Source organism: Theropithecus gelada, chromosome 9 (genome assembly GCF_003255815.1).
Source record: "Theropithecus gelada isolate Dixy chromosome 9, Tgel_1.0, whole genome shotgun sequence".
Taxonomy (NCBI): Eukaryota; Metazoa; Chordata; class Mammalia; order Primates; family Cercopithecidae; genus Theropithecus; species Theropithecus gelada.
Genome location: NC_037677.1, coordinates 45354474 through 45377964, shown reverse-complemented (window position 1 = coordinate 45377964; position 23491 = coordinate 45354474). Strand labels below are relative to the sequence as shown.

Sequence of the window (23491 nt, the reverse complement as noted above, 5' to 3'; positions counted from 1 at the left end):
GGTACTATGAGGGCCAGACTTCTCTGAGGCCCAGCCCCCAGGTACCACCAGGCCTCAGACTGGCTCCACATTCCCAGCTGGCCACTGGAACCCTCGGAGGGGAGCTGCCAGGAGCCGTGAGAAGGTCTCATTCCAGCTCAGCCTCCCAAGAGGCTTCCTTCCCCGTGGCCCTTCTGTGGGAGGCACCTTGTGCTGGGGCTTCTGGGCTCGGCCTCCCTCATTAGGGGCCCCGCCAATCCCTCCCCTCATCAGGGTCTCTCAGGAGCCTGGCAGGGCCTGCCCCCGCCTGGCTGAACTCCCTCAGCCCTCCTGGCACCCTTGGAGGGGAGCCTTGCCAAGAACTAGTTCCAGTAGGTTTGTCAGCTCCCTGGAAACCCAGCCATCCTGTGGGTTCCTCGAGGTCCCAGCCCATGCTCTTCACAGAGCACTGGCTCCGCCACCGCAGGGGAAACTGGCAGAGGCTGCCTCTCCTCTTGATGAACTTGCTGCCAGGCCTCCCCCGCCAGCATTTCCCTGGCAAAGCCATCCCTCACTTCCCTCTCAGGGAATCCCACACAGGAGAGGAAGCCCAGGCAGAGCAGTCCGCTAGCTCGAATCCTCGTCCTCTGGTTCCAGTCCTCGTCCTCTATGACCCTGGGCACTGTCCTCAGCCTCTCTGAGCTGGGCTTGGCCACCTCCTGGGGTGTGAGCGTCCACGGGAGATCGACCACACGAGGCACCTGGGAGCAGGTGCTTTGAAATGCAGCTTTCTCCGAACCTTGCAGGGTCAATTCCTGGACAGGATCTGCCTGCCCCTGAGTCCCACCCCCAAGGCCGCATCAGGGAAGGGAGACCCGGGATTCCCTCTTGGAGCTGATCCCGGAGCAGAGTGGAGCTGTGCAGCAGGTCTGCTTCAGTCATATGCCTGCTTTTCACTCTTAGAGGAGCAGGCAATGCCACAGTCTGGGAAGAGGCACAATGAGGAAAGTAATTCTAAAATTCTCTCTAGAGACTCCCAAACTTTGGATAATTCCACAGTTTCTCTCTTGGCTCCAGGCCTTCCTGCTCTCAGGACCCCTGTACCCCAACACCCGCCATCTTCCATGCAACCACCCCACCCTTTGTCAGTGCAGGGACTCACTAGCCGGCCAACTCTGTCACTTCCAGGCTCTGCGCTAAGTACTAGAGAGCTTCAGAATTGCTCTCAGGGCTGTAAGCGGTAAGTTCCACCAGCTAGCCGGCAACGCTGAAAACTCTCCTGCTACCCACCCGTCCAGGCCTGCAGGAGCACAGCAGAGGCTAAGATCACCTGCAAGGGTCCTGCCCTGGGTAGTCCGCCTCAGGGCAGGAGTGATACCCTCATCCTGGGGGCGCCGGTCCCACACCCCTTCCTGTGGCCCAGGGAGGCTTGGGGTCAGAGCCCGAGGCTCGGATCTTGCTGGGTTCCCCCCCTGTAGTTGGGGTTGGGGAGGGATCCTTTGCAAGTCCCTGCGCCCTTCCCAGACTCTTAAGTCCTCATCTCTACAAGCGGGTCGCCCACACCCAGCAGCAGATTGGAGGACGCCTTCGGTCCCTGCCTCTTCCCTCAGACACTCACGACCCCTGCTCCCTGGGAACCGTCCCGCAACACCAGATCCGCGGTGACACCCAAACTCCCCCAGGCTCCCCGCCGACCCCCGCGAGACGCATGCGCGGCGCTCTCCCTCGCCCGCTGTGCCGGTCCCGGCTTCGAGCGCCTCTCTGGCCCGGAGACGCCGTTTCTCTGGCGGACCCGGGGGTGCCCGCACCCCGTCCCGCCCCTACCTGGGGCGGCGGGCGCGCAGCAGGCGGGCAGGCGGCAGGGCGGCCGTGGGCAGGCGCGGCACCCGGAGTAGGCCCGCGCGGCCGGCATCAGGCCCATGGCGCGCCCAGGCGCGGCGGCGCGGCGGCGGCTGGAATGCCCGGCACGCGCGCAGGTAGCGTCTTGCCCGCCGCCCGCCCGCCCCGGCCAGCGCCGCCCCGGGCCGGGACCCCGAGGCGAAGGAGGGCCCAGGATCTGTGAGTTGCCTGGGATGCCACGCCCGAAGTCGGCTCCCGTGAGGGATCTCCGGTGTCAGACTTCACACCCTTTCCCCTAATGCCCCACGTTCCCGGGCACCGCAGGAATCCCTTCCCTCTTTGCCCAGGACCGGCTTTCGAGCGCCCGCTCAGCCCTTCGCCTGGGAGGCAGGTGTTCCAGGTGAGGCAAAGGAGGTCCAGGGAGGTTAGGTAACTGAGTCTGGGTCACCCAGCAAGGAGGAGAGTGCTGGCTTCACAGTGGGGGTCCAGGCTCCAGGCCCTCCTGGCCTCTTCCTGCCTGGGCATCCTAGTGCCAGAGATAATGGTTTGGACTTGATATACAGAATGCCCCTGAGCAGTCTGAGGGGTATTAGCTTCCCTATATTACAGAGAATCAGAGAGGTTGTGTGATTTGCCTAAGGTCATACAGCTGGTGATGGACCTTCATTAACACCTACGTGATCTTTCTGCAAAGCCCATGTTCTTCTGGGGGTAAGTTTCTGAGACCAGCCCACAATCCCCATACTTCAAAGGGTGAGGGCTGGAATGGGTTCACCAGGAAGGCAGGTGGACAGAGAGGCACGGCGAGGGGCAGTGCAACGCCAGTAACAGAGATGGGAGTCCCAAGGGTAGGAGGGCAGAATTCTTAAGGGAGGGATTTGCCGCCCTGGGGCTGGAAGAGGTTGGGGCCCTTCTTCAAGCTGGATGTGCAGAGCTGGATGTCACGCCTCTTGCTCATTCTAGGCAGAGCCTGGCCTAGGGTGAAACAAGCCAGGCACTCACCACAGGGGCACAATTTAAGGGGCACCCAAAACTTCAGGAACTAGGATAAACACTTTATTGTAGTATTTTTAAGAATAAATATTAGGCAAAAAATCTTTGATGAACAAAAGATCAAAGTTTTCAATACAGACAGGAGCAGCTACGCACTTGCGCAGGCCTTGAGGGTGAGTGCCTCCCACCCCAATCCCACCACACTCCTGCCTGTATTTCACATGTTCCCATTTGACCATAGATGTGGTTGGCTGAATAATGCCCTTCCCCACAAGATGTCCTGATCCCTGGAACCTATGACTGTGTTATCTTACACAGTACAGGAGACTTTGTAGATGTGATGAGAGCAGGAGAGGTTAACCTGGGTTATCTGAGGGGCCAGGTGCAATCATAGGGGTTCTTTTACGAGGAAGGCAGAAGGAAGTTTGACCACAGAGGAGGTGGTGGGGGCAGGACAGAGGCAGAGACTGCGTGCTGAAGCCACAGCCAAGGCCTTGCCGTAGCCCCTGGAAGGTTAAAGACACAAGGAACTGCTTCTCCCTGTGTCCTACAAGAAACCAGCCCTGCTGACATCTGGATTTTAGCCTTAGAAGACTGGTTATGACTTCTGACCTACAGAACTACAAGAGAATCACATTGTGTTGTTTTATGCTGCCACATTTCTGGCAGTTTGTTAGAGCTGCAATGGGGACCTAATATAAGGATATTTTTATATTAATGTTCATTTTTTAAAAGATTACAATAAAATATCTTGATTACTGAGTTTTTTGGCGCCCCCTTACATTTTGTGCCCCAGGCCAGTGAGGATCCCTAGTCCTGGCCCTGACACTTAAGTATGAGGGCTAAGGTCCTCAAAGTCGTGGGAGTGAGGCCGCGGAGTCGTCTTCTTCCTCCCCAGAGCTCAGGTGAACATGAGGGTGCCAGGGCAGTTTGGTGCAGGGTGTCACAAACCAAGGAATGTCTGCCCTCCACCTACCAACAGAGCCTGGCATTCCCACAGCCCAGGGACCTGCCAGCTCTGTGCAGCCATGTCCATGTTAAAGAAGAGCAGGGGCCAAGGGCTCAGCAGAAGCTCCCACCAACCAGGGACTGGCGGGCCTCTCTCAGGTGGGCAGGCAGGCTGTGGTGCTGACATGCTTTCTCTGCTCTGAGCCATGGTTTCCTCACCTGTGTGTTCACAGTCAGACTGGCCAGTTTCTGCAGAGTGCCCTCCACCCCTACCCAGGAGCCCCCCATGGCTAGAGGCCCGCAGGCGCCACCCATTAGAAGGCTCCAGGTGAAGCCCTGGCCCTGCCAATGCCCACCTCACCTCAGGGGTGGTTTTTAGCGGTGGCGCCTGTTGGGGATGGGTGTGCAGAGATAGTCATGAGACTGCCTTCTCGGGGCAGGGCTGGGAAGCTGACAACCTGAGTCTATCCTCTCACACAAGCAACCCAGTAACAGTTGGCCTCTTCACTTTGGATGGCCTTTGTCTCTGAGCTGTATGTACAACAGTTCCCTGGCTAGGGCTGGGATCCAGGACCTCAGGGACTGCCTCTTCCCTCAGTCTTAATTATGTCCCCCTGCCCCATCAAGACATCTCAGATCTAGTGGGTAGAATGCACTGAGGCCTACCTGGCAACAGCATCCAGCGACGAGCTTACCCTGGAGGTGGGCTGTGCTGCCCCCAGTCCCACTGTGTGTTGTTAGGTAAGTTGCTGAACCTCTGAGTCTCTGCTGCCTCCAGATTGTACCAAACTCCTGGCAAGGGCAACCTATAGCCAGTTTGAGCTCCCTTCCTCTTCTCTCAGGGTGTGTGGGCTGAAGTCCTCCAGGGCCACTTGGAACAAGCTGAGAGACAAAGATCCCAACCCTAGGACACCCTGAGGCCTCCTGGCATCCTGCTCTCTACAGCAGGCAGCCAGCACCCCGGCTCTGCACTCCAGCAGACCTAGGTCGAAATGCCAGCTTCCCACTTATTTGTGGTCTGGACAAAATGCTGGAGCCTCCTTGATTCTGTCTCCTCACCAAAAGTGGGATATAATGGGACTGATTTCATAGGGCTATTGTCAGGCTCAGCAGGGACGCAGAGCCCAGTACAGAAAATGCTGGGGTCCCCAGGTGTACATCCCCATCTTAGCAATAATTGGGACAAACTCTTTTCTGGTTCCGTGATCTGAGGTCTGTTGAAACCAGACTGAAACCAAACTGGCCAAGCTGATGGGCATTTCTCATCAGAGCTGCTGAGAAGGAAGGACTTAATGAACCAGCAAGGTGGTTAAAAGGGTGTTGAACGTTAGTGTCCTGACCTTTGCAGGAAGCAGTGGTGACAGCCCCCTGTAAATCACCCCGACTAGTTTGCCAGGCTCTCCCTAGATAAGGCAGCTGCTCTGGCCTTTTTTCTGGTAAATAGCTCTGTGGCTGTCCCATCAGTTGGGGGCAAGCAAGGGGGTGGGTGCTGTGGCTGGAGGTCATTTCCTCTGCCTTGGGGATCCAAGTTCTCAGGCTCCTGGGGCTCTGGCAGGGGAGAAGACTTGAGGGCTGCAGGGGAAGGAGGCCCAAGTGTGCTCTGAACACACCCTATACCCAGAAGAGGCCAGGTCTGCCCTCTATGAGCCTGGACAGGATCCAAGGCCCATAGGGACATCTTCTCCACTTGAGTACATGGACCCTCAGGGCCCACTAGAATGGACAGAGAGCACCAGAACTAGTCTCAAGTACCCCTTCTGCTGGCTTATGACCTGGGCTAGGCCTGCAAGTCCTTTCTCTCCGCTTTTGGAAGGGTTGCCTGGGAAAGCCCAGGCCCACTGGCCAGGCGGGTTGACATTCACAGGAACTAGAAATAAGACTGTCTTTTTGAATCTCCCATTAGGGCTGGGATATAGAGCAAGCAGTGCTGGGGAGAAGTGGTCCACTAGGACCTTAGGCTCCACCACTGGCAGCCTGGCCTGGGGGTAATCACCTTTCACTCTGAATCTGATTATGTCTCCCTCCAGGGCTTCCTTTTAGAGATGTCATTCCATCAAATGATGACCACCACCAGCTAACAAGGTTGCATTGTGTCCCACCAGGTTGTCCCAAGGTTGGATTTTTTTTCATGTCACGTGTCCTGCCCTAGGGCTTCAGGGAGCTGTATTTCTCCCTTCTTTCTTTCACCCATGATTCCAGAGGAACCCAAGGGCAGGAGAGTTGACTCCTGGGGGTCTGAGAAAAGTCTCCAGAGGTCTGTGAGATTCCCACACAGCCAGGCCAGGGAAGTGCAGCTCCGATGACGACCACAGTCCTACTGCCTATCTCCGGCCCCCATGCCCTGCCCCAGCACCAAGCAGTCACTCTGGGCAGGGACACTTTCCCAGCTGGGCTCCTTGCCCCAGGACTGCCCTCTGTGCTGCCACTGGTAAGGTTGGGACCAACAGCTTCAGGGCTTTGCTTGGCAGTGCCTGCTGGCCATAGTGGAACAGTTACCACAGTGCTAGTTAGCACCAGTCCCAGCCCCCAGACTTCTTAATCCAACTGCCTGCTCAGCATCTCCACTGGTTTAATGACTCATAGACACCTCAAACCTAAACGTGTCCAAACTGAGCTATGGTCTTGCCATAGCCTCCCAAACCAGCTCTGTGCTAAGTCTTCCCTTCTTAATTCATAACAACTCCAGCCTCCAGCTGCCCAACCAGACACCTTGCAGTCAGCCTCCACTGCACCCTTCCTGTCATCCATAGCCAGGAGAGCTTATTGTCCTACTTGCAAAATAGATTTGGAATCTGATCACTTTCACTACCCTGACCACAGGGAGAGCACCCCCTTCTCTTGCCTGGATTATTGCAAATTAAATGATGTATTAGATCAAGACATTCCTTGGCTCAAAGCCCTCCAATGCTCCCTCCTCATTTCACTTAAGAATAACAGCAGCCAGGCCGGGCACAGTGGCTCACACCTGTAATTCCAGCACTTTGGGAGGCCGAGGCGGGTGGATCACGAGATCAGGAGTTCGAGACCAGCCTGGCCAAGATGGTGAAACCCTGTATCTACTAAAAATACAAAATTCACCGGGGATGGTGGTGGGTGCCTGTAATCCTAGCTACTCGGGAGGCTGAGGCAGGAGAATCACTTGAACTCGGGAGGCAGAGGTTGCAATGAGCCCAGATAGCCTCAAAAAAAGAAAAAAAAAAAAAATAGAGTAACAGCGGCTGGGTGTGGTGGCTCATGCCTGTAATCCCAGCACTTTGGGAGGCCAAGGTAGGTGGATCATTTGAGGTCAGGAGTTCGAGACCAGCCTGGCCAACATGGTGAAATCCCTGCTCTACTCAAAATACAAAAATTAGCCGGGTATGGTGGTATGCACCTGTAATCCCAGCTACTTGGGAGGCTGAGGCAGGAGAATTGCTTGAACCTAGGAGGCAGAGGTTGCACTGAGCCAAGATTGTGCCACTGCACTCCAGCCTGGGCAACACAGCAAGACTCCGTCTCAAAAATAAAATAAAATAAAACAAAACAACATAAAATAAAATATAAAATAAAATAAAACAGCTAGAATACTGAAAGGGGCCCAGGAAGCCTCTACCTTCTGCCATCTGGCTCCCTTGCTCACTCCCTCCAGCCCATCTGCCTCTGTGCTGGTTCTAGACCATGTCAAATGTTCTGCTTTTGCCCGAGCTGTGGCCTCAGTCTAGCACGCTTCCACTAGATGTCCCCTTGGCTCACTCTCTCACCTCTTTCAACACCTTATGAACAATGAGATACCACTTCATACCTGTTAGAATGGCTATTTTAAAAAAACCCAAAAAACAGAAAGCAAGTTCTGGTGAGGATGTGGAGGAACTAGAAACCTTGTGTACTGCCAGTGGGAATATAAAATGGGGCAGCCACTGTGGAAAATGGTCTGGAGGCTCCTCAAAAAATTAAAAATAGAATTACCATATGATCTAGCAATCCCACTTCCGGGTATATACTCCAAATAATTGAAATCAGGGACTCAAAGAGATATTTGCACACTCATATTCACAGCAGCATTAGTCACAATAGTCAAAACACAGAAGCTACTCAAGTGTCTATCAATGGATGAATGGATAAACAAATGTGGTATATCCATACAATGGAATATTATTTGAGCTTAAAAAGGAGGGAAATTCCAATACATGCTACCACATAGATGAAACTTGAGAACATTATGCAAAGTGAAATAAGCCAGTCACAAAAAGACAAATACTACAGGATTCTACTTATACAAGGTACTTAGAGCAGTCAAATTTATAAAGACAGAAAGTAGAATGGTGGTTGCCCAGGGCTGGAGGGAGGAAGCCAGAGTTTCAGTTTGGGAAGATGAAAAAGTTCTGGAGACGGATAGTGGTGATGGTTGTACAACAGGGTGAATACACTTAATGCCACGGAATTGTACACTGTACACTGCTTTCTTCCCTGCTGAGTCCTCTGCCTGCATGTGACAGGTATTAATAACTGCTTGATGAATGAATGAGGACTATTTGGTACTGAGAGAGTGCTGAGCACTTTATGTCCATTTTCTCTCTTAATTCTTATGACAATCCTGCAAAAAACATATTATTCTTCCTATTTTGCAAACAAGGACACAGAGGTACAGCAAGGATAAGAGGTGCCAGGTCATGCAGCAAGCAAGTGGCAGAGTCAGATCACACCTAGACCCAAGCCTGTTGCCAAAGCCTCACTCTGCCTCCTGTCACCCTTCAATGCAATGGACTTGGCTAAGCCCCTTCCTATGCATATAAATTCCAAGCTTTAAGGGGGCTTGCCGACTCTCTCCAGATAACCAGGCAAGGGGCACACACCTGTTTAAGCACCCACCAGATGCTGAAGCAGTCCTGGGGACCCTGTGACTATTGTCTCCCTTCTCTCTCCTCTCAGAGAGAGCTGGCAAGGAGACAGCTGGCAAGGAGGTACTGCCCCATGCGTCTTTCTGGGGCTGTGTTCCCTGAACTGGGCGTGGAAGTTCAGAGATCAGTTGGAGGAGTATTGGCCTCTTAACAATATCAGATACCTCATTCCTGAACATGGGATGTCTTTCTTCTTATTTAGATCTTTTTCAATTTCTTTCAACAATGCTTTGTTATTTTCAGAATATAAGTTTTATACCTTTTTGCTAAATTTATCCCTAAGTATTTTACTCTTTTGGATGCTCCTGTAAATGAAATTTTCTTAATTTCATTCTCAGTTTGCTCATGGCTACTGTACACAAATACAATTGATTTGCATATACTAATCTTGTATCCTTCAACCTTGCTGAATTTTTAATTAATTCTAATAGTTTCTTTTTTTGTACTTTCTGTATACAAGATCATGCCATCTGCAAACAGAGATACTTTAATGTCTTCCTTTTCAATCAAGCTTCATCTTATTTCATTTTCTTGCATAATAGTCCTGGCTAGAACCGCCAGTACAATGCTGAACAGAAGTGGTGAAGGCAAGAATCCTTGTCTTGCTCCTGATCTTGGAGGAAAAGTACCCAGTCTTCCTCGATTAAGTATGATATTATCAGTGGGCTTTTTGTAGATGCCCTTTATCATAGAAGTTCCCTTCTATTCCTAGGGATAGAATAGAAGTTCCCTTCTATTCCTAGTTTTCTGGAGTGTTTTAATCATTAAAGGGTGCTGGATTTTATAAAATGCTTTTTCTAGTCTACTAAGATGGTCATGTGTTCTTGTCCTTTATTCTGTTAATATATTACATTAATTGATTTTCAGGTGATTAAATCACCCTTCCATTCTTAGGATAAATCTCATTTGGTCATGGGGTATAATTCTTTGGATTTGGCATGTTAGTATTTGATGGATGATTTTTTATCTATATCCATAAGAAATATTGGTGTTCCAGCAATAATTCTCTGTCCCTCCTGCACCATCAATGTTTTGCAATGATGCTTTGTCTTCCAGCTTAAAAAAATGAACAAACTTCCTCTTTACCTCACCTCCTCCTCCAGCTGCTGTCCACATTTCTCTCTTTCCCTTTCCTGCAAACTTTTTGAAAGAGTTGGTTATGCTGTCACTCCAATTCCCCTCCTATCATCCTTTCTCATTCCCACTATTATCAGGCACTCCACAAAAGCCCCTTTGCTCAAGTCACCAACAACTGCTCAGCTTTCACCCTCTGGCTGATTTATCAGCAGCACTTGCTGCAGCTGATCACTGCCCTTGTTCCTTCACTTGGCTCAGGGACCCCGGTGGCTTCTGATTCTCCTCCCTCTCGGGGCTTGCTCTCTTTCTCACCTCCTCTATTGTCCCTCCACCCGCTCTGTGCTGTCTCATCCAGCCTCATGACTTCAAACCCCATCTATGTGCTGATGGCCCCCTAAATTATCTCTCTAGCCCAGTCCTCTCTCCTGATTTCTAGGCTGAAATATTTACCTGGCTACTTGACATCTGAACTTGAGCATCTTATAGGTATCTCAAACTAGGCCCATATCTTCCTTTCAAATAGCTGCAGTTCCTGTAGTCTTTCTATCTCAGTTAATAGCTAACCCATTAGCTTCCCATTGCTTAGATCAAAACATCCCAGAATTACCCTTAACTTCTCTCCTTCATTCTCATATACCTCTCATCCATCTTAGCAGGGGAATACCACTGGCTTTACCTTCAAAATAAATCAATAATTCAATGACTTCTTATCGCCACTGCCACTGGGCCAGGCCACCCTCACCTCTCACCTGCACTGTTGTATAAGGAGCTCCTAACTGGCTTTGGTCTCTTCTCAACATGACAGTCAGAAGGATCCTGGTAGAAGATGGGCCAGGCTCTGCCACTTCTCTGTTCCACGCGATGAGGTGCTAACAGCCCTACCATGATGACAAGGTCATTCATTCTTTGGTCTCTCTCCACCCCTTTGCCCACTCTGCTCTGGCCACACTGGCCTCCTTGCTGTTCTTCTGGGATGGATCCCCCACCTCTGCCTGTGCTGTCATCCACCCTTTCTTTCCTTCTACTCAAAAGTCACCAAACCCTAACCCTATCTCTTGTGTTCCCCTCCCTGCCTCTTCTGTCCCCACTGTGCCCACCACCATCTAACCTGCCACATGTCTGCTCAGCTGGTCACCTACCTCCTCTACTAGCACGTGAGCACCATGAGGCCAGTGCCTGTCCCTCCAGCTCACTGCTGTCTCCTCAGCCCCTAGAACATTTGCGAGTCCACGGCAGATTGGCTGAATGACCAAATGAATGTCCAAATGAGAGGCACTCCAGCTGGGGCCACAGCTTGGTGGGCTGGGCAGGCCACCAGCAGTGAGGCTCCCCTGACCAGTGGCCTGCTCCCACTTCTCAAGGGGATGGCTGGGCTGTGCCATCGGCAGTGGGCACGCTGCCCACTCCTGTCTGACAGAGGTGGCCTGGCTGTGCCAGAATAAGCACCCCAGGAAGGGCTCAGGGGCTCTGTCACAAAACAGCCAAAGAAGGACGGATCCTCTAAGCCTCCTTCCCAGAGGATGCGGGCTAATAACAGCTCTGCCAGAAAACCTTCAGGGGCCGACTGAGCCCACCTGCCAGCACCGTGCATGCCCAGACACGCCTAGCATCACTAACTCCTGAGATTTCTGCATTTCCTCTGTACTCCCGGGGAAAAAGGAGATAAGCGCCTTTGATGGCTGTTCCTATTTTAATGGTTGTGAGTTCTTCAGCACACAGCCCGGGAAGGCAGATAAATGCCAGGCCTGGGGAAGGGGTCAGTCTAGGGTCTATGTGGGATTCTGCCAAAGGTCCCCAATTCTGAGCAAGCAGAGAGGACATGTGGCTGGGGAGCCAGGCCTGCTGGGTGCAGGTCTTGGTGTAGCTCTTGGATGGGCTATTTGGGCCAGGACCAAGCACAGTCTTCGAGATCAGAACATCCACTTCCACTTCTCAGTTCTGCCCCCTAGCTGGCTGTGTCATCTTGGGCAAGTCATCTCACTCTTCGACCCCAAGTTTCTCCCTTTGTTTCATTTATTTTTTATATGCACACATCTAGAAAAGCTCTTAAAGCATAAATGTGCAGATAAACATGTCATTGTAAAAGGAACACCTGTGTAACTACCCAAGTCACGCTAGAGAACATTTCAGATATCTATGCCCCTCTCCCATCCCATCTTAACCTCTTCCCTCCTCCCTACTATCCTAACTTTCATGGCATTCATTTCTTTGCTTTTCTTTATATTCTGTTACCTATCTATCTATAAATAACATAGTTTACTTGTGCCCTGTGTTTCAGCTTTATATAGGTACATAATACAACATGTTATGTTTTTTCTTTGTTTGGGTTTAGTTCCACATTGTTTTTAAGATTCATGCATATTTTTAGGTGGCACTGTAACAGAGTCATTCTCATTGTTGTGGAGTTTCCCACTGTAAGACTGAGTCATAGTTATTCATCCATTGTATTGTTGCTGGGCACTTGGGTTAGTGTCAGGCTATTATCAGTAAGGCTGCCATGCACATCCCATGTATCCAAGTCTCCTGGCCTCCCTGTGCACACATTTCTATGTGGGACATGCTTCATATGGAATTGCTGGGACACAGGTGTGCACAGCATCAACTTCAGCAGACACTGCTGATTTCCCTAGCAATATGTGCAAGTTTCTATAGCTTTCTATCCTCTTCACCACTTGAAACCGTCTTTTTCATTTAGTCATTTAGTCATTCTGGTGGGTGCACACAAGTATCCCATTGCGATTTAATTTGCATTTCCTGATTACTGAAGAGGTTGTGCGCAGGAGCCTATGTTCACTGGTCATGAGGATTTCTTCTTTTAGGAAATGCCTGTCCAAATCTCTTGCCCATGCTTCTGCTGCCTTGTCTGTTTTTGCCTCATTCATTTGTAGGAGTGTGGGGAGTGAGTAATTTGATGACCATATGTGTTGTAAACACCTTCATCCAATCTATAGTTCATCTTTTCATTTTCTTAAGCTACTTTTTACAAACAGACGCTCTTCATTTTATAAAATACAATTTGTCAACAATTTCATAATAGATTAGTGTTTTTTTTTTTTTTTTTTTTTTTTTGTAACTCATTTAAAAAAATCTTTCTCTACCCCAAGATAATGATAATGTTCTTTCCCTGGTGCTCAAAAGTGTCACCTGTCATACATCAAAGTCCAACTATGTAAGATTCTGCTTCTGGGCTCTATTCTGTTCCACTGGTTCACTTTCAGCAACCTGGAACCAAAGGAAGCCATTATGACACTGCAGAAATCCCTGGGTGGGCTTAGGCCTTTCCAGGCCATTAATCTGGGGCCATAAGTCAAATGTGCTGCAACCTTCAGGGATCAAGGGGACCAAGGCTGCCAGTGTGATATCATTCATGAAGCCTGAGAGAACAACTTTTACTCTCAATATTATATTGACTCTTCCTTGTAAGGGATTTATGATTCAATGAAAGGTGGTCAGGCAGACCATAGCCAGGGGTGGGAGAGGATAGTGGGCAAACAGAGGAGCAAAGGAAGGGGCTCAGCCGGGGCTTGTGAAATCTGGAGATTGGCCCATGGCCCCAAAAAGTGAGTCCCTGACCACACTGTGTGCTGATCAAACACCATAGGGAGAGGGAGGACGTCCATAGCTTGTGTGGTCAGAGTCCGGCCAGCTTTCAGACTCCCAGTGTCCACATTCAGCAGGGAGTTGGTGGCTCTGGCCCCAATGCCATGGTGATCCCATTATGAAACGTCTTTACATAACCACTTCATACGGACACCAACCTAGAGATAGCGACTGCATGGCTGGGAGTCACCTTTCATTTCTCTCATACCCCATGTCCAGACCATAGGCAAAACCTGGCAGCTCCACCTTCAGGATACACCTGCAGCTGGCCACTTTGCACCATCAGCTGCATGCCCATCCCATGGACTCTCCTGGCCTGCTGTGTCCACTCCTGTCCCTCTATGGTCCACTCCTCATGTGGTGGCCAGGGGGCCCTTTTCATAAATCCAGGTCCCGTGTGTCTCCTGTTCTGAGCCCTCCTGGTATCCCACTGTATATAGAACAAAATAAAAAATCCCCACCAGGACTCCAAGACCCTGGTGACCACTCTCACCTCAGGCCCTCCCTCTCTCCTGGTCTTCACTACCTCGGAGCCCCAGCCTTCCTGGCATGGCTCGTGTTCCCATAGCTCATCCCTACCTTGGGGCGCTTGCACATGTCCATGTCTCTGCCGGAATGCTCTCCCCCAGCATGCCCCTGGCTCCCCGTCGCTGCATTAAGTCTGCTGGGCCACTCCACCTAGCCACACCCCCGCCGTCCTCTCACTGAGCTTCACTGGCTTTGTGGCATGTCTCACCCCTGGACACCACGAGACACATGTCCTTGTCTACCATCCCTCCTGCAGAGAATGGAGATGAGGTAGGGTGGAGGTGTGGCCTATCCTCATGAATTCCTCACCCTTGGAATAGAATCCAGTACATTTAGACGTCTAATACACAGTTTTCAATAAAGGAGGAAGTGAGTACATGGCAGTCGTTGGGTGACTCCCGAGGGCTGGCAGTGGAAGGGCCAGCTTGCACAGGATGCAGCCAGCAAGTCCCCAGTGAGCAGGGTCTTTGGGGGCTCAGGACAGGCAGGGGCCATGATTACCTGGAGGCAAGGGTTCTAGAGGGTGGGCATGCGATCTACGGGCAGTACCTCCGCCCAGCGGGGCCCAGATGACCCGGCGGATGGCCTGCACCCAGTCCTCCATGTCACGCTGGGAGCTGGCCATGAGCAGGAGCGCCTCGGGGTTGGCCGGCACCTTCTCCCGCTCCCCGGCACCACCTGGAAGACAGGGAGACACAGGCTTATGGAGGGTCCCTGTGCAATGCCGGGTCCCTGCCCGCAGCCCACTCTCCATCCCCAGCACTAGTCAGCGTTACTCCCTGTGGGATACTCTCAAAGTCCTTCCAGCAACAGCTGAGCTTTGCTTTTATCTCACAGTCCATCCCTTTCACACCTCACACCTCTTTATTTGGAGCCCTTTCCCATTTTCTCTTTTTTCCCTTAGTCTCACTTTGTTATTTTCCCATGCCAAAATAGAAATAATTTAAAGCACCCCAGGACACTATTAGAAAAAAAAAAAAAGCATGCAGATGTTAGGCCAGCTCAGAGACTTTCAGTGCCCCAGGGTGGCCTCACTTTATGCTCTGTTTCAATCAATTTTGCCCACTCTAAGAACACAGCTGAACGTCACTATGTGCTTTTAACTTTGGCTCGGAGATTAGGGCCTCCCTTCCCCACCGTGAAGACAAGAGTCTCCGTATATATGAAAGTCACAGAGGCTGGATGTTAAACCAGGATGCAGCACAGTGCCCCAGATTACTCCACCACACCCATCTCACGGCTAGACAGTGGATCGGTACCTAAAGGCAGAAGGATGGGAAAACTCAAGACAGTTGCTTGGGAACTGACTTTCCCCTCTGGTTTTCAAGTTTTCATGTGTAAGTGAATTGATCTTTGGGAAATATAAAAAAACTATTTATACTGAACTTTACAGGTAATTTTAGGGTTTTCAAGAACGAGTTTGTCTTTATACACCCTACCTGCGACATCCCAGGACTATCTGCTGGTAGGGTGTGAGATCCACAGACCTGTGTTCCCAGGGGGTGGGTGGGCCCAAGCCATGCTTTGCTGGAGCCCGTGACCCAGGGATGGCGAGCAGATAGGACCAGCGCTTACTGAGCAGCTAGTAAGTGCCTGTGACCCTTCTGGCAAGCACAGCTGCCACACACATGCCCTCCCAGGGTTCTTTAACCTCCACAGTGACTCCGTGAGGAAGGTACTATTTCCAACCACATTTTACAGATGAGAAAACTGAAGCACAGAGGAATTAAGTAACCTGTTGAATGCACACAGCGAATGAGTGGCACAGCCAGAGATTCAAGTCCCGGCTCTGGGCTCTCAGCCATCCCACGTTCCCTCCCGCCATCTCTCCACCAAGAACTGGGGAAACCAAGTAGGCTGCTCTGAGGGCTGAGGCAGAGGGCGGGGCTGTGTCCTGGCTGAGGGCACCACAGCGGGCCTGTGGGGAGGCAGGGGGAGAGGCCGTGGGACCCAATGCTCAGGAGGGTGAGGAGCAGCCAGGGCTCTGCGATGCCCTCTGGAGCCCTTCACTATGCAGGCAAGCCCTGCTCGCCAGGGCTCAGACAGCCGCTGGGCAGCAGAGCTGTGGAGGTGGGTAGGAAAGGAGCTGGAGGCTGAGACAGCGGAGCCCAACCCCAGAGGCTGCTCGGTTGGCTGCTGTGGTCACTCACAAGAGTGTGGGCACTGCCACCTACCGAGGTTGCCACTTGGAAGCAGCTCTGCCTTGGGGACAGCAGTGCTGCACAGCATTTGCACTACGAAGGCTGGAATGGCTGAGTGTGAGATGGGGAGGGGAAGCCAGATGCCACCAGGAAGCTTTTCTATGTGAGCATTTCTAGAAAAATATCTCAAGATGACTTGGAAAGAAAAAAGAAAGAAAAAGAAAAGAAACCTGGAGATCCACAGCTCCAGGAATTTGTGGTCACTTGGTTTGTCCTAAATATTCACTTCTGTACCTAATCTTGACTCATTTGAAAATTATTTTCCCTGCAGAGGGCCATCCAAGTCATACAAGCGTCAGGCCCCACAAAACTTGGATCTGCCCTGCCCAGAGGCTGGCAGATACCCTCATGCCCAGCTGTGCCCTGTCCTGGGTCCTGCCCCAAGGTGCTCTCAGCCCAACTTTTTAAGTATTTGTGTATATTTTTATATATGCATAACTGTTAAGGAAATGGCCACACACTGTTTTACAAAGGGACTGCTCCATTTTACTTTCCCGCCAGCTGTGTATGACAGTTCTGGGACCCCCACATCCACACCAACACTTGGTATGCTCGGTCTTTTTACTTTTAGCCATCCGAGTAGGTGTGCAGGTGTTTGAATTTGCATTTCCCAAATGACTGATGATGTTAGACATCTTTTATGTATTCAGTTGCTAACTGTGTGTCGTCTTCGGTGAAATATCTATTCAAATCTTTTGCCCATTTTAAAAATAGGTTATTTATTTTCCATTATTGGTGCTGAGAGTTCTTGACATATTCTGGATATAAGGTCTTTACCAGATATTTGCTTTGCAAATATTTCTCCCAGTCCATGTCTGTCTCTTTTTTCATTCCATTAACAGTGTATTTTCAAGAGCAGAAGTTTTTAATTTTGCAAAGTCCAATTAATCATTTTTTTCTTTTATTGAGTGTGCTTCTGGTATTGTATCTAAGAAATCTTTACTTCACCTAAGGCCATAAAAGTTTTCTTCTAGGTTTTCTTTCAAAAGTTTCACAGCTTTAGGATTTACATGTAGGTCTATGAGTCACTTTTTGTATATGGCAGAAGGTGTAATTGAAGTTCATTCTTCTGCATATGCACGTTCCAGCCCCACTTGGTGAAAAGTCTATCCTTTCTCTACGGACACCAATGAACCTCCATGTGCAATTGTGCTATCTGCAAATAGAGACAGTTTTACTTCTTCCTTTCCAACTGGGAATCATTTCTTTCTTCTTCTAATGACACTGACCAGAGCCTCAAATATATTGAATAGAAGTGGTGAGAGCAGACATTCTTGCTTGTTCCTGTATCTTATGGCCAAAGCATTTGGCTTTTCACTGTTAAGTCTATCTGCGTCGGCTTTTTGAAGATGTCCTTAATCAGGTTGAGAAAGTTCTATTTCTAATTTGCTGAGAGGTTTTTTTTTATTGGTACATAATATTTGTACATATTTATGGAATACATGTAATATTTTCTTACATGCATAGAGTGTGTAATAATCAACTCTAGGAATCTGGGGTGTCCATCACTTCAAGTGTTTATTACTCCTATGTGTTGGGAACATTTCAAGTCCTCTCTTCTAGTTATTTTGAAATATGTAATACATTGTTGTTAACTATTGTCACTCTACCCTGCTATGGAACATTAAAATTTATTCTATTTAACTCCATGTTTGTACCCATTAACCAACCTCTCTTCATCCCCCCTCTCCACTTGACCCTTCTCAGGCTCTAGTAAACATCATTCTACTCTCTGCCTCCATGAGACAAACTTCTTTTCAGCTCCTACATATAAGTGAGAACATGCAATATTTGTTTTTCTGTGCCTAGCTTATTTCACTTAATATGCTGGTTCCATCCATTGCTGCAAATGACATTATTTCATTCCTTTTCTATGGCCGAATAGTATAACATTGTGTATATATACCACAGTTTCTTTATCCATTCATCCACTGATGGACACGTAGGTTGATTCCATATCTTTGCTATTGTGCATAGTGCTGCAATGAACATTGGGGTACATTAACCTATTTATGCCTAGTGTTCCATTATTGGAATGCTAAGCTTGTGGGAGTTATGCATATCCTACTGCTCAAGGTCACTGCCAAGGTCTGATTTTTCCCAAAAAAATTTGCAACCTCCAGCATAAATGGGTTAATTCCTTTGATATACTGATTTCCTTTCCTTTGGATAAATACCAGTAGTGGAATTGCTGGATCACATGGTGGTTTTACTTTTAGGTTTTTTGAGAAATCTCCATACTGTTTTCCATAATGACTGTGTTAATTCACATTCCCACCAACAATGTATAAGAGTTTTCTTTTTTCAGTATCCTCTCCAGTGTCTATTATTTTTTGTGTTTTTATAATAGGCATTCAAACTGGGGTAAGATGATATCTCATTGTGGTTTTGTATTGCATTTCTCTGCATTTTTTCTTATACCTCTTCACCATTTGTATGTCTTCTTTTGTGAAATGTCTATAGTATCCTTTGCCTACTTTTTAATGGGTTGTTTTGCCAGTTGAGTTCCTTGTATATTCTGGATATTCATTTCTTGTCAGATGAACAGTTTGCAAATATTTTTCTCCCATTCAACGGGTTGTCTCTTCACTCTGTCGATTGTTTCCTTTGCTGTGCAGAAGCTTTTTAGTTTAATATAGTCCCATTTAGCTATTTTTGTTTTTGTTGCCTGTGCTTTAGGAGCCTTAGTCATAAAGTCTTTGACTAGACCAACATCCTGGAGTCTTTCCCTCCATGTTTTCTTCCAGTAGTTTCATACGTTCATGTTTTATGTGTAAGCCTTTAACACATTTGTAGTTGATTTCTGTACATGATGAGAGATGGGGTCTAGTCTCAGCCTTCTGCATATGGATATCCAGTTTTCCAGCACCACTTATTGAAGAGGGTGTCCTTTCCCCAGTGTATGTTGTTGGTGCCTGTGTTGAAAACTGGTTGGCTGCTGAGCCACGTTTTTATTGGGAATGGATGTTAGATTTTGTCAAATGTCTTTTCTGCATCTATTGTAATGACAATATAACTTTTTAGTGTGTTAATTGATGAATTACGCTAATAAATTTCCAAATGCTAAACCAATCTTGCATTCCTGGGAGAAATCCCGCTTGGTAATGATGTATTATCCCTTTTATATATTGTTGCTTTGATTTGCTAAAATTTTGTTAGAAGTATTTTATGTATTTTCATGAGGGATATCGACCTGCAGTTTCCTTTACTTACAATGTCTTGGTCTGGTTTTGGTGGCCTCACAGAATAAGCTATTAAATATTCCCTCATTTTCAAACCTAGAAGTTTGTAGATAATTGCTATTATTTCTTCCTTAAATATTTGATATAATTCACCACTGCAGCCCTCTAGGCCTGGAGCTTACTTTGTGGAAAGGTTTGTAATAACAAATACAATTTCTTTAATATGTACATCTATTTCTTCTTGAGTAAACTTTACTAGTTTGTGTCTTTCAAAGAATTTGTCAGTTTCATCTAAGTTATTGAATGAATTGGCATAAAGTCGTCCATAATGTTCCTTTATTATCCTTTTACTATCTGAAGAAGCTGTAGTGATATTACCATTGGTAATTTCTGTCTTTTTCCTTTTCTCCTTCAATCAGCTTTGCTGGAGGCTTACCAATTTTATTGATCTCAAAAAATCAGCCTTTTGCTTCATTGCCTTTGTTGTTTTTGTGGTTAGCAAACTTGTTTTTAAAGGAGTAGATGGCAAACATTTTAGGTTTTTAGGCCATACAGTCTCTGTCACAACTATTTTACTCTGCCACTATAGTGCAAATGCAGCCAAAGACAATATGTGAACGAAAGGTCATGACTGTATCTGTGTAAACTTCATTTACAAAAACAAACAGGCAGGTTGCAGGTTGCCGACTTGGGTCATAGTTCATTGATTTCCACTGTGATCTTTATTTTTTTTTCTTCTGCTTACCTTGGGTTTAATTTGGTCTTTTTCTAGTTTCTTACAGAGTTCAGTGCTATAATTGTCCCCTGAACTACTACGTTAGAGGCAGCCCCCAGATTTTGATATGTTGTGTTTTCATTTTAATTCAGTTCAAAATACCTTCTAGTTTCCCTTTGGATTTCTTCTTTAATTTGTGAGTTATTTAGAATTGTGTTAGTTTCCAAATTTGGGGGGATTGTACCAGAATATGGTATATCTTGCTAAGTGTTCTGTGTGCACTGAGAAAAATTATTCTGCTGTGGTTGGGTGGAGTGTTCTATAAATGTCAATTTGGTCTAGTTGAAAGTTTTGTTCAAATCTTCAATATCCATACTGATTTTTCTGTCTACTTCTTCTATCAATTATTGAGAGAAGGCTATTCAAATCTCCAATTATAATTTTAGATTTGTCTATTTTCTCCTTGTATTTCTATCAGTTTTTGCTTCAGGTAGTTTGAAGCTGTTATTAGGAGCATAAATATTTAGGATGTTACATCCTCTTGATGAACTGACCTCTTTATCATTATGAAATGACCTTATTTATCCCTAGTCATATTTTTTACTCTGGTCTGAAATCCTTGATATAATATAGCCATCCAGTTTTCTTTTGATTAGTGTCAGTATGATGTTATCTTTTTCCATCCTTTTAACTTATTTGTGTCTTTACATTTTAAGTGCATTTTTTATCAGGCATATAGTTGGGTCTTGCTTTTTATCCAATCTGATAAGCTTTATTTATAATGTGATTATTGAGAAGCTTAGATTTAAGTCTGGCTTCTGTTTTCTATCTGTCCTTTTTCTCTTGTCTTCTTTTGGATGGAGTTTTTGTTTTTTGTTTTTAATGATTTCATTCTATCTCCTTTGTTGGCTTATTAGTAAAAATCTCACTCTCTTTCTCTTCATGATATAGGAATTTCTTTAGGGTTTATGGTATACATCTTTAACTTATCACAGTCTACATTAAGTGATATTATACCCCTTCATGTATAATATAAAGATCTTACAAGATTATACTTCCATGTCTTCTTTCCTGACCTTTTTTGCCATGGTTGTCTTACCTTTTACTGGTATACTTTGTTATACATCCCATAATATATTGTTATTGTTATTATTATTATTATTATTTTGAGACAGGGTCTTGCTCTGTCACCCAGGCTGGAGTGGAGTGGTACGATCTCGGCTCACTGCAACCTCCTCCGCCTCTTGGGTTCAAGCGATTCTCCTGTCTCAGCTTCTTGAGTAGCTGGGATTACAGGCATGCACCACCACGCCAGGCTAATTTTTGTACTTTTAGTAGAGACGGGGTTTCACCACATTGACCAGGCTGGTCTCGAACTCCTGACCTCAGATGATCCACCCACTTTGGCCTCCCATGTTAGTTTTACTTTAAAACTTAACATCTTTTGAAAATATTTAAATTATAAGAGAAAAACATATATTTATCCATGTAGTTACCACAGTGCTTTTCATTTTGTTGTGCAGATTCAGATTCCCATATGGTATTATTTTACTGCTGCCTGGAGGGCTTCCTCTAACATTTCTTCGAATATGCAGCTATTGGGTGATGAATTCTTTCAGCTGTTGAGTGTGGGAATCATTAATTCATCTTCATTTTTGAAAGATATTCTCACTGGATAAAGTCTTCAAGGTTGGAAATGTTTTTCTTTCACAACTTTTAAGATGTTGCTCTACTTGCATTGTTTCTCATGAGAATTTTGCCATCATCCTCATTTTTTGATGTTTTGTGTCTTTTTACTGCTTCACTAGTTATGGGTAATTTGATTATGATGTGCCTCCGTGCAATTTTATTCAGGTTTCCTATACTTGGAACTCACTGAACTTCTTAGATTTGTGAACTTACAGTTTTCATAACATTTGGAATATTTTGGCCATTGGTACTTCAAATACGTGTTTCCATCCCCTGTCCCTGCTTAAGATTCCAGTTACATGGATATCACACAACTTGAGGTTATCCCACAGCTCACTGATGCTCTGTTTTTGTTAAATTATTTTTTTCTCTGTGTGTTTTATTTTTATATAGTGTAGTAGCAGAATAACAGCCCCCAAAGACATCCACATCCCTGTCCCTGGAACCTGTGATTAGGTTAGGTTACACAGCAAAGGATTAAGGTTGCAAATGGAATTAAAGTTGTTAATCAGCTGGCTTTAAACTGGGAAAATTATCTTAGATTATCCAAGTGAGCCCAAGGCAATCATAAGGGTATTGAAAAGTGGAGGGGAAGACAGAAGACGAGTGTAAGAGAGAGATGTGACTACAGCAGAAGTGATAAAATGTGAGAAGAACCTGATCCATCATTTTTGGTCTTGAAGGTGGAGGAAGGAAGCCAGGAGCTGATGAATGCAGGCAACCTCTAGAAACTGGAAAGCTCAAGAAAAATGGATTCACCCTCAGAACCTCCATAAAGGAATTCAGGCCTACTGACACCTTGATTTAAGCTCAGTGAAACCTGTGTCAGACTTCTGACCTACAGAACCATAAGGTAAATTTGCATTGTTTAAGCCACTAAGTTTGTGGTAACATGTCACAGGCCAGGCACCAGGCACAGGGGCTCATGCCAGTAATCCCAGCACTTTGGGAGGCTGAGGTGGGAGTATTGCTTGAGCCCCAGTTCAAGACCAGCCTGGGCAACATGGCAAGACCCCAACTCTATGAAAAGTAATTTTAAAAAATTAGCCAGGCATGGCATGATCAAGCCTGCGCTTCCAGCTACTAAGGAGTCTGAGCCCAGGAGTTCCAATCTGCAATTAGCTATAATTATGCACTGCACTCCAGCCTGGGCCACAGAGCAAGATCCTGTCTCAATAAACAAATAAATAGTAAACAATGTGTCACAACAGCAATAGAAAACTAATACAGCTAGTTGCTATTGCTATGTCTTCACAAATCTTTTCATGTTAGTGTGTTTAATCTGCCATTAACCCCACCCAACATTAGTTTTCATTTCATACATAATAGGTTTGATCTCTAGAAGTTTAATTTAGGTCTTTTTTTTTTTTTTTAAAGTTTCATGTGTCTACCTTTTGATCACATAGAATAGTTAGAAAAATTGTTTTAATGTCTTTGCTAATTCTAAAATCTGTGTCATTTCTGGGTTTGTCTCAATTGATTGCTTTTTATTTTTCTCCTCATTATAGGCTACATTTTCCTGCTCCTTTGCATTCCTGATATTTCTAATTAGTTGCCAGACACTGTGATTTTTTTTTTTTTGTATTTCTTTTTTAAATTTTTTATTATATTTTAAGTTCTAGGGTACATGTGCACAACATGCAGGTTTGTTACATATGTATACATGTGCCATGTTGGTGTGCTGCACCATTAACTCGTCATTTACATTAGGTACATCTCCTAAGGCTATCCCTCCCCGTCCCCCTACGCCACAACAGGCCCCAGTGTGTGATATTCCCCTTCCTGTGTCCAAGTGTTCTCATTGTTCAATTTCCACCTATGAGTGAGAACATTCAGTGTTTGGTTTTCTGTTCTTGTGATAGTTTGCTGAGAATAATGGTTTCC

The 23491-nt window shown here is 46.8% G+C and overlaps 1 protein-coding gene and 1 long non-coding RNA gene across 9 annotated transcripts in view; both read right to left on the bottom strand.

Moving 5' to 3' along the window:
- ARHGAP22 (Rho GTPase activating protein 22) overlaps positions 1 to 23491 on the bottom strand; it is a 209421-nt gene that overhangs the window by 18921 nt on the left and 167009 nt on the right. For 4 of the 8 annotated variants that reach the window (XR_003121249.1, XM_025397719.1, XM_025397720.1 and 1 more), the window contains one exon: positions 14370 to 14498. The exons of 1 other annotated variant lie outside the window; for it this stretch is intronic. Coding sequence is in view for 6 of the 7 variants with exons in the window: in XM_025397719.1 (XP_025253504.1) it covers positions 14370 to 14498 (129 nt within the window). In the remaining variant the exon portion in view is untranslated. Of the gene's footprint in view, positions 1 to 14321; positions 14499 to 23491 lie in introns of all 8 variants that reach the window. 3 more of the 8 variants (XM_025397716.1, XM_025397718.1, XM_025397723.1) reach the window with 1 other exon arrangement.
- LOC112632073 lies at positions 2832 to 13939 on the bottom strand. Its single transcript, XR_003121250.1, has 2 exons — positions 13786 to 13939; positions 2832 to 4620 (listed from the first exon to the last, which is right to left on the bottom strand). It is a non-coding gene; the product is annotated as an uncharacterized LOC112632073 (long non-coding RNA).